The 11,060-nt window shown below is 33.1% G+C and overlaps 1 protein-coding gene across 2 annotated transcripts; it reads right to left on the bottom strand.

Moving 5' to 3' along the window:
• LOC107642519 (isocitrate dehydrogenase [NAD] regulatory subunit 1, mitochondrial) lies at positions 476-4,466 on the bottom strand. Of its 2 annotated transcripts, XM_021122845.1 has the most exons (5): positions 3,802-4,466; positions 2,721-2,960; positions 2,052-2,130; positions 1,448-1,485; positions 476-976 (listed from the first exon to the last, which is right to left on the bottom strand). In XM_021122845.1, the coding sequence occupies exons 1-4, from the start codon at positions 4,309-4,311 to the stop codon at positions 1,475-1,477; spliced, it is 840 nt and encodes a 279-aa protein (XP_020978504.1). In that variant the 5' UTR covers positions 4,312-4,466; the 3' UTR covers positions 476-976; positions 1,448-1,474. The 2 variants fall into 2 exon arrangements, with proteins under 2 accessions (XP_020978504.1, XP_016201394.1); XM_016345908.2 differs by lacking the exon at positions 1,448-1,485 and having other exon boundaries at positions 3,802-4,463.

Raw genomic sequence — 11,060 nt, 5'->3', positions numbered from 1 at the left:
TGTACTCAATACTTATCCACAACATTTTGATGTAAATCAAATCTTTTTTAGATGTATATCAAAGATATTCAAATATACATAATTCTTATCTTTATCGTTATAACATAGCCATTTTTGTTCAAATTTAGGTTATTTTTTACTTCCATGACAACTAGATGTATATCAAAGGTATTCAAACATACATAATTCTTATCTTTATCGTTATAACATAGCCATTTTTGTTCAAATTTAGGTTATTTTTTACTTCCATGACAACAAAATGCGTCCGAACTAATACTAATTCATACAAGAAAATATAAGACTAATTCATGTAAGAATTGGACGAAGTGTGGTGAGAGTAGGTGATTTGAAATTTCACCTCTTCTGAAGTATAGTAACTACTAATAAACATGTGACACCGACTAAACCACTCTGAACTTATATGAGTACTTAAACAAGAATACTAAATTGTTTGTGTTTGTGTAGGGTCAACATAAAAAATTATCAAACGACTCATAAAGCACAGTAAAAACAAGTTTAAAAAGTACAGAATAAATAAATTCTCATCACATCATCTTCTATGTTGAATAGACATTATTTAGCACAAAAAATTTGCCAAATTCAACTCTCATGGGAGCTCAATTAATGTTGATATAATTAGTTGAAAAGAATATACGAAGCTGACTTCGTTTGCAAGGTCAGAAAGTAGGTTAATCACTTATTCAGTTTAAAGCATCTAACACAGCATCAACAACCTCTTGAGTGGTGCTTGTCCCTCCAAGGTCATGTGTCCGGCATTGACCCTCTAGAATTACACGTTTCACAGCAGTTTCCAGTCTGTCAGCAAATGCAGGAAACTGAAGGTGTCTCAGCATCATGGCTGACGAAAGAAGCAGCGCCACAGGGTTGGCTTTCTTCTCTTCCACTTCCTTCCCACTGCCAACATTCCCAGCTGAAGCACCTTGCTCAAACACAGCATGCTCAGCCCCAACATTTCCTGCAATAGCATGGCATTTATGATTTTGATATTTTCAAGCAATGACATAAAGGATGCAGTATACGTATTATGAATAATCACTTTTATCCGGACACTCTTCACAACTCCACAATCCCCATCCTACTTGGGTAAAAAAAAAAGCAAGAACAACAATAATACAATACAAGGGGAAACAGATTGCTGTACCACCAGTGTCCACCACAATAATTGCAACCACAACAACAGGCTTGTTATCACTATTTTAGCACAAGTCACTGTACTCCTGAGTTGATACGTAATCTCAAATTTTGAACTCATAATAGTCAAGATGTTACTTGCAACACCATAGTGAAGTAAACACTAGTTGTAAAAAGATGAAATACAACTAGAAACAAAAGCAAAGTAGCATCTAAAACTTCATGATGCTAACAATAAAAATATCTTGAATACATGAAGATCTTCAATTTTGAAGTCTCAATTTAAGAGAGCTACCTGCTAAAGACTCATGTGTTTGAGAGACTAGAGTTTTCCTAAAATAATTCACCCAAGTTAATTCAAAATTTCAAATTCACACAACTGCAAGTTAACCATAGGTTACTCAATAATTTAACGACCATGAATTCTAGCCCTAACCAACATTCCACTACAAGAAACATTGACACAACTATAGTAATGACAATTTTTAACCATTATTCACTGACTCCACTACTAATTTTGCTTTAGTTGTCATATCACTACCTTTGACAACTAATAAACACCACATTGGCTGCCAAGCTGCTGTTTCCTCCACTGCTTCAACCCAATGGCAGGTAAACAACTTGATATTCTAAATTTTATACAACCTTAAGATGCAATCTCTATTTTACCTACACTTTTATTTGCAAATTTCAAACCCATAAAATGCTCCTCAAAATAATCGCCCAAGAGAACTAGAGTAATAGACAAACATGCAGTAGACTCTCAACAATTTGAACATTGATCATACATCTCATAACAATGATGACAACATAAAGTAAGATGTTATTTGATGAGAAAAATGGCATCATGATCAAATTAGAGCTCTGAGTTTCTATACTTCTGTAAATAATAACCATACCTCCTGGCATGACACCAGTACCTCCAGCAATACCTGCTGCTGTATTTGCAACGAGATTTCCATACAGATTGGGGGTCACCTAGCAAGTGGAAAAAGTGCCCATTAAAACCCTTCCTTTTGATTAAAAATTGACAGAAATTGAATGGGCCAATGAGTTGAAAGAGACAACCATCAGGTTGATCAATCACAAATTGCAATTTTCCTAAGTTGAACCTTCTTTCTTTTTTTCGGTTTTGGTGGGTGTGGGGAGCAAAATTCATGTTTTTCTCCTATATTATACACATTAAGTCTACATCCAGCTCGACTCAGGCAAATAATGCACCATTTATTATTTCTAAGTTCTTACTTTATCCTTTTCCACAGGAATAAGAGAAACAAGTTGATGTTTATTTCAGCCGGCAGAATATGTCTGTTATAAACCCCACACCAGGTATTTTTCATGCAAAAGTTTAATAAAAGATCAGAAGAGGAAAATAAATAGATAAACATAATTGGATCCACAATAATTGCAGAGTAGTGTGGCTTGTCTCAACAATAAACTGACAGCAATAGAGCACGGCCAGTAACAGACTCTGAGTCGAACAGGTTTTGATCCTTGTAATTATTCCATAAATATATCAAACAAAAGCAAAAAGATATAGTTAAGGGCAAGGATAACATAATGAATACCATGACATCAAACTGCTCAGGCTTTGATACAAGCTGCATGCAGCAGTTATCTACAATAATTTCGTTATACTTGATTCCGGGATACTTTGTTGCAACCTCCCGACAAGATTCCAAGAATAAACCATCTGCAAGCTTCATAATGTTTGCTTTGTGCACAGCAGTCACTTTCTTTCTGTTATTAAGGTAAGCATACTCGAAAGCATATTTAGCAATGCGCTCCGAACAGAACTTCGTTATTACCTAGCATCACATTAGTATGAGGTGCAAACAGAAAACCCATACTACACAATGTCAAGCCGCTAACATCATGAGAATAATGATATATATATATAAACATTCCAGGAAAAAATCAATAGAGAATTACAGAAGTAGCTCAATTATTCATAAAATACTCTCCTAAAAACTGGGAAATCTTGGGATCATGTCCACAATTCTACAATCTTTGGGGTAATAACTTGAAAGCACACAAGGCAGCCGTACACAACTCGTACAGAAAACATCAGATCAAGTCCCAAAAAGGGGAAAAAATGATAGCAGTGATTCCCAGAAAATTTTTCAATTGATAAGCGCTGTTTTTCTTCCTCATTAGCATTCATGATTGATAACTTTCTTGATCAAATGGAGCCCATATAATGTTTTTTAAGAGTTTCAGATTTTGTTGCATGGAGAAATGTGAGAATGCAAGATGTTAATGTGCATTTGGACCTAAGGTGACCTCACAAAGCACAACATATAAGTATATCCCAGGTTGTCACTATCAACAATAATCTACATGACAAACTACAAGTAACTAATCAGTTCTATCCACAATCGATCCCAACAAACAAACCACAGGATGAGCCAAACGCCAAAAACAAAACTATAAAAGAAAGAAAAACCATCAACTTATCTACTTCAATACACAAAAATCACTTCTACAATTAAATAATTTCTTTTATATTGAGAACAATGAATCCATAACCAAAACGCTAAACAAATATCTATATACCTGCGTATTAAACAATTTTTATGCATACAAAAATTTGAATAGGAACTCCATTTCACAATTCCACAAGAAAACAAATCGGAAATCGAAATTCACCTTGAGGCTTTCAACGACGCCGGGGACGACCTCGTGCTCGAGGCCGGAGTACTCGCCTTCGGTGTTCTCCCTGATTACGACGATGTCGACGTTGTTGTGGCGCGTGGTGATACCAGGGAGGTTGAAACAGTTGACGAGTGAAGCGTAGAGGTCGAGCTCCTTCCTCAGCTGCACGTTCAGTGAGCTCACACCGCCGCCCATCGGCGTCGCTAGTCCTCCCTTGAGGCACACCTTGTTCTTCCGGATCGACTCAATCACCGCCGGCGGCACCGCCTTCATGTCGCCGTGGACCTCGAACTTCTCGAAGTACACCGGCGCGTGTATCGCCTCCATCACCTGCTCAACGGCACCGGTGACCAGAGGACCGATCCCATCGCCGGGAATCAGTGTGACGGCGCGCGGGGCGCCGTCTCCGGGACGGGGCATGTAGGTAACGGAGCGGGACTGGTTGAGTCGCGTGGCCAGGAATCGCTTGAGGAGCGTGGACGAAGATCGTGCTGTCGACGCCATTGGTGATGGGCGTGAGATTAGGGATTTGTTTTTGGGAGTTTTGAAGGGTTTGGACTTTGAATGCTATGGACTGCGATTGTGACTACGATCTACGATGCGATTTCTGAAGCAGCCATAGGAAAGGTATAAAGGACCCATTGGAATAAAGGTCTCAAATCGTTGAATACTGTAATCCTGACACGATTTATACTTATTTTGTTTATCATGTGCAGGAGATACGTATAAGGTAATTTCATTTACAGTTGTAGATGAGATATAAGAATGCAAATTTTCAACTTTATAAAAAAATAATTTCAATTTTTTTTTATTGAATTCTTACACTTTTTATTATTTTCGTAATTAGATCAATTTAATATGATATACAAAACATTAAATCTGTTCTTGCTGAGTTTAGCCGGTGTATAGCTCGTCCGACGATGAATGTTTTCAAGCTTCTCGTTGGATGAGTTATATGTCGGCAAGGAGAGAACAAGGGGGTGGGTACCTGCAAAAGACATCCCGACGCTCAAGTCAGTAAGTGTTTAAGAGGTATAAAAATAATTATATGAATATAGAATGTAAGACATGAAATAGAAGTCATCATGTGTTGTATATTATAATAATTCTATGAATATAAAATGTATATAGAATGTATATAGAATATATCTAAAATGTCCGGTGTATATAGAAATTGGTGCCTTTTATAGGCATAAAGATGATGAATAGAGTTGATGGTATGACCGTTGATCATTAAGTCAGAATAATGGTCATTAAGTTAGTAATGAAGGTGTCGGTTACAAAATAAATGATAATTAAGGCCGAGTTATAACTTATAATGCACAATAAAGACCAAGTTATAAGGTGACGGATCATAGCCCCAAGCTTTGTCTGCCGATCATATGATCCAAGCTAAGCTTAGAAACTAAAATGATTTATAACTCGGTTAAAAGATAAGTGAATACTGATATAGTGAGCCCCCAAATTTAGTCGGGTTATTATGTCGGCACTTATTCAAAAAACAAATAAGTGATAAGAGTCATTTAATCAAGATAATTGTGTGGGGGATACTTTTTCGCTTAAGAACAATTTTAGCATTTGATTGTATGTGAACTGAAAAGTTCAGAAATTGATATCCATTGATGGAATCGATTGTATGATCCGAGAATATAATGGTTAATTGTCTTGGAAATTTTTCCAGCTCACAACAGCTTATTGATGAATTTCTCGCTTAAAGCAATTAGTTATTTGAATATTTACAATTTATAGTGAAGGTCTGACATGAATAAGATGAATTGAAAAAATGAATATGTATAAAGTCGCAACATATATCGAATAATATATATTGTAAAAGTAAAAGAGTTTAAAGTATAAAAATATACTTTAAAAGTTGATAATTATAGAGAAGAATACGACATGTATGAATGTTATACATGTCAAATGTGAATATTTGAATTTTATTTTGTAGGACGTGCTTTAATTTGATAATAAAGCAATAAGATAACAGTCATATAATAATATAATAAATTTTGTTTAGTTATGAGGTATATTCCTTGTACAAAAGTAACAAATTTGCATGTTTGTAACTATTTTTTGTTTAACTTTCTGCATTAAACAAATAGTAAAATAAAATTTAATAGCATAAAGTGAATAGTGTATCAGCTATATACAATTGATATACAATTAATTTTTGATGGAATCCAATTTTAAGATTTGAACTCATCGTTACCGTCATTTAATTGTATAAATGAAATCATTAAGCAATAAGAATTTAATACATAATGAAATAAAAATGCAATTGACATGGTTGTTATATGCCATTATTGTATAAAACATATATTGAGGTTTGAATATAACTAATAAATCAGTAAATATTAGTTACATAAAATATAAATGCAAAAGTATGTTGAATAAAATATATAATTTTACTTGTGTAAATAGAGAACTTTAAAAAAGTAAGCAAAATTGATAAGTGAGTTTGTGCTGGGATTGATTGAAAATCGAGTTTGTTTCGGATTGATTGAAAGCCGAGTTTGTTTCGGATTGATTGAAAGCCGAGTTTATTCTCGGATTGGTTAATTGATCGATTATGAGATGTGGAATATTATGATACGTAAAAATGAAGCAATTTGAATGTATAAAGTATATACTTTATAAAAAGTTACGATAGATTAAAATTTGATAAGAGGTATTAAAAATCTTAAACAAGATTGTTGAGATTGGTTAAAAAATCTGAATGTAAATCAAGTTTTATAAACCTAAGGGGAGTGGGAATTATTTTACTCGTCCCCACAGACGGCGCCAATTGTTCTTGCTGAGTTTGGCCGGTGTATAGCTCGTCCGTCGATGAATGTCTTCAAGCTTCTCGTCGAGATGAGTTATACGTCGGCAATGAGAGAACAAGGGGTGAGTACCTGCAAAAGACACTCTGACGCTCAATCAGTAAGTGTTTAAGAGGTATAAGAATAATTTTATGAATATAGAATGTAAGACATGAAATAGAAGTCATCATGTGTTGCATATTATAATAAATTTATGAATATAGAATGTATATAGAATATATCTAGAATGTCCGGTGTATATAGAAATTGGTACCTTTTATAGGCATAGAGTTGATGAATAGAGTTGATGGTATGACCGTTGATCATTAAGTCATAATAATGCTCATTAAAAAGTCGGTAATGAAGGTGTCAGTTACAAAATGAATAATAATTAAGACCGAGTTATAACTTATAATGCACAATAAAGACCGAGTTATAAGGTGACGGATCAAAATCTAAATAAATATTTCATTCTAACTTACACATATTTTTAAATTACATCATACATACTAAACAAAAACTAACTACAACGTTATAGGTCGTAACAACCTAGCACAAGTAAAACAGAGTTCCAAATTTCTACTAGAAACCTACCGCTAAAGCTACAAACTATGCTCTAATTTTTCGCGGCTACTCTAGTCATAACTACATACAAAAAATATTTTCATATGGGATTGAACATAATTAAACACAACAGAACTAACCTCAAAGTCGGCTGCTCCGGCGTAATGCGACGTCTCGTTCAGTCTATTGATGTCTCTGTTATTCTCTGCTTGACGCGTCATCGCAGTATCAGTTGATAATATGGTCAAAGAGGTATAATAGAGAGGAGAAACTTGTTGAAAAATGCAGAATGGGACCCAGTTAATGGCTGCAAACGACATCTATTTAAAGACATCACCCAACCTTATCTCGTTTACACTATATATCGTTTACACTGTAAATAAAATATGTGCAAAATTATCTTGTTTACGGTGTAAACGAGATAAACAAGAAACACAAATTTTGATATATTTTTTAAATTATTTAATTTGATAATTATTATATTTATTTTATTTATTAAAATAAAAAATCCAAAATTTAATGTGCCTCACCGTGATGGCATGATGTGGATTGTGGAGTCTAATATCAATAAATTGGATGGTTAGATTTTGAGATACACAAATATAAAGATTTGTGGCTTTGAAGTTTGAATTTTACTTTTTTAAAATATGTAATGTTTCGATTTATATACTTATAAAATGAGAAAGTACGAGGAGCCAATTAATTTAGTGTATAATGTATATAATAGAGATAAAATTGAAATTAACATCAAATGATAAATAAATAAATAATTTTTAATAATTACTAATTTAAAATTCGAAATAAATAAAGATTTGCAACAATTATGTAAATCCCAAAAATGGTCTCCTTCTCCCCATCTGAATTCTGATGTGACTGCTTTCTCAATCTCTTCTTCTCTCACCGGTGCTACACTGCCACAGACACCAGCCGTCGTCGCCCATAGCTCACGCCGACGTGTGCACCACGAACGCCCAGCAGTACCATCGCGCAGTTTGCGTCGTTCCTGCATCGCGCCAGTCGTGCAGCCGTTCTCCCGCGCCGGTGGTTTCTCCCTCTCAACGTCGTCATTCGCGACGTATAGGGGACACACAAGTGTGTTGTTTTCATACGTCCATCACGTCTCGCAAGATCGTAAATGGAGACACTCCCTTCGCACACGTTACGTCCGTCACGCAGCCCAAGACTGCCATGGCCGCCGCCGCCTTCAACGACGTCGCCTCCCTCCTACATAGGTATAGATCCAAGATCAACGTAGGATAGCCCAATAATAACTATGCAAGCAATTATTTTAGTCCATCATGCTCCCGTTTTTGTACATGCAAACCTAGCCCACTTCAAAAATGCCCTATCTTGGGCGAACTTTTTTGGATTTCGCTTCCCTTACGTCTTCAAGGTATATACATCCACGAATGAATTTAGATGCTGGATGTTTAATTTACTAGATATCTAGATAGTTATTTTAATTTTTAATTGGATGGTTATTTTGTTTGATTCAGTTTAAGTATATACAATTAATAAATGTTGAATAGTCATTTCATTAGGTAATCGAATGATTATTTTAATAACTACGATGGTTGTTTGATGGCCGGTGAGGGAGATTCTAACGTCGGAGAGGTGGGGATGGGGTAGCGAGCAGACGTTGAGGGAGAGGGTGTTTGGATAAATTCTATCAGTAAATTAGAATTTGAATGATTAATTTTTTAAAATAATTGTTTGGATTTTTTCTCTTATATTGGGCTAAATTTAAAACTCATTGTACACCTTGTCAAAATTTTTCATTATGTCCCTAAGAAAGTTCTTACAAAATTCATAACTCAATTATCATAAAATCCGAGAATTAGTTTTTTTTAATCAATTTTATAATCCCTCAAATCTAAAAATAACATTTCATAGTTGAAATTAAAAAAATAACATCCATAATAAAAAAAAACCACGCCATGTTTCCATCAGTGTGTATTACATGTGTATTATATACACGGTTCTTCCATCTGCAACAAAATCGGCCTTTTAATTATTGTGTGTTAAAATATTGCTTAATTGTTTTGTATTTATATATACTAGCGGCTCAACAGGCACTAACGTGTCTGTTCAGCCACTTTTCTATTATTTTTACGAAATTAATTTTATTTTTTTGTTAATATATCATTCACTCTTTAAATTTATTAGATAAGTATATTTTTATTTTAATGTTGACGTGACTTTATTTATATCATGTTTTATTAAAATTAAAATTACTATAAATCAAAATATAATTCAAAAAATAATGATAATAATATTATTCTGATTCAAAAAGAGTATATATAAACCAAAATACATATTAGTTATTTACAAAAGATAATTTTTACTTAAATGTCATAGATATTTATATTTGTCTTCATCTTTTTTAAGTTGTAGGCCAAAATATGAATCTATATTAAAAAATTATTAAACTATTTAATAATAATTGAGATTATAATGATGTAAAGTACATTTAAGACAATATAATAATATCTATAATAATATTATTTAGGCCAATAATAAAAGATTTATTGAATCAAAATTTAAGGAAAAATAAATTATTATTAATTAAATAAATATAAATATAAATATATAGGATTCCTACCCATATTTGAACCGTTTGGTATATTACTTGAACCAGCTCTGGTGTTATTGTGAGTATCTGTATATATAAAAAATTCATTATTAAGATGAAAATAATGTAATTTGATAATTTAAAGGTACACTCAAAAAATAAATTATACATAATTGGTACGTACTAAAAGTCCAGTAACATAGATATACTTGTGATATCTTGTGATGGTATTGTCATGTTAGTTGGTCCACTTGATGTATTGATTTGTTTTCCTCGTCTAATACTCTCTCGGTAACTTGCACGCCTTCTGTCAAGGTGTTGCTGCCTCTGTTCTTCACTCATATTTTGTCTTCGTTGTCTGGCATAGTCTTGCCAAGTTCGTCGACCACTTCCACGTGAATCTTCCATTGGTATGTTGTCAACTGTAATTAATCAAAGAAATATATAAAAATAATTTTACACATTTATTTAATGAAGAAAAATAAATTACAGTAGGTTTTACATTATATTTAGGCGAAGTGAGAAGAACGTAGAAAAAGATGGAGGAGAAATGAAGGAAATTTTTTCTATTATGGAGTAACCAGTGAAGTGAGAGAGATTAAGAGGAGAAATTGGTATCCTATTGTTATTATAGATGAAGATGAAGATTAAGTAGTGGGAATTCTGTAACTGATGCAGTATCGTGATGTGAGAGAAATTAATGGGAGAAGTTATATTGACGTGAACGTGAATGAAAATGAAGTGGTGGAATTCTCTAACTAGAAGTAAGTTATTAAAAAGGATAAAAATGGAAAAAAAATATTGGACACTAAAATGGGTTTTTCCATTATATATTGTTGAGCAATGCTAGGGACCAGCAACTTTTGTGATTGGTAGCCATCAAATAGCTATCAATGATGATTTAATGGTGTGAGATTGATGTGAGATTTCATCTAATGACTCACCTTTCTCTGCTGATTACATGCCGGCTAAAATTCAATAAAATTGCTGGTTTTCTAAACTTTTCCTATATTGTTATAGAAATGTGCATATTTTTTGTGTTTTCTGTATGACAAATATAATACTTTATATAATTAAATATCAAATCCAGTACTCTAAATAATTAATTATTTAGAAAATTAGTATACGAATATTTTAAGAAACACTTGATAGGTGTGATTCTCTTGCATGCATTATATACCAATTAAATAACTAAGCCAATATGCCAAACAAATAATATTGTAAAAGGCAAAATTAATAAATTTTCTTGTAATATAATTTATTTATTTTAGTTTAATTTAAAAATATTTATATACTCAAATTTTAAATACAATATT

Source organism: Arachis ipaensis, chromosome B05 (genome assembly GCF_000816755.2).
Source record: "Arachis ipaensis cultivar K30076 chromosome B05, Araip1.1, whole genome shotgun sequence".
In the NCBI taxonomy this organism is placed as follows: domain Eukaryota; kingdom Viridiplantae; phylum Streptophyta; class Magnoliopsida; order Fabales; family Fabaceae; genus Arachis; species Arachis ipaensis.
This window is presented reverse-complemented; position numbering and strand designations above follow the sequence as displayed.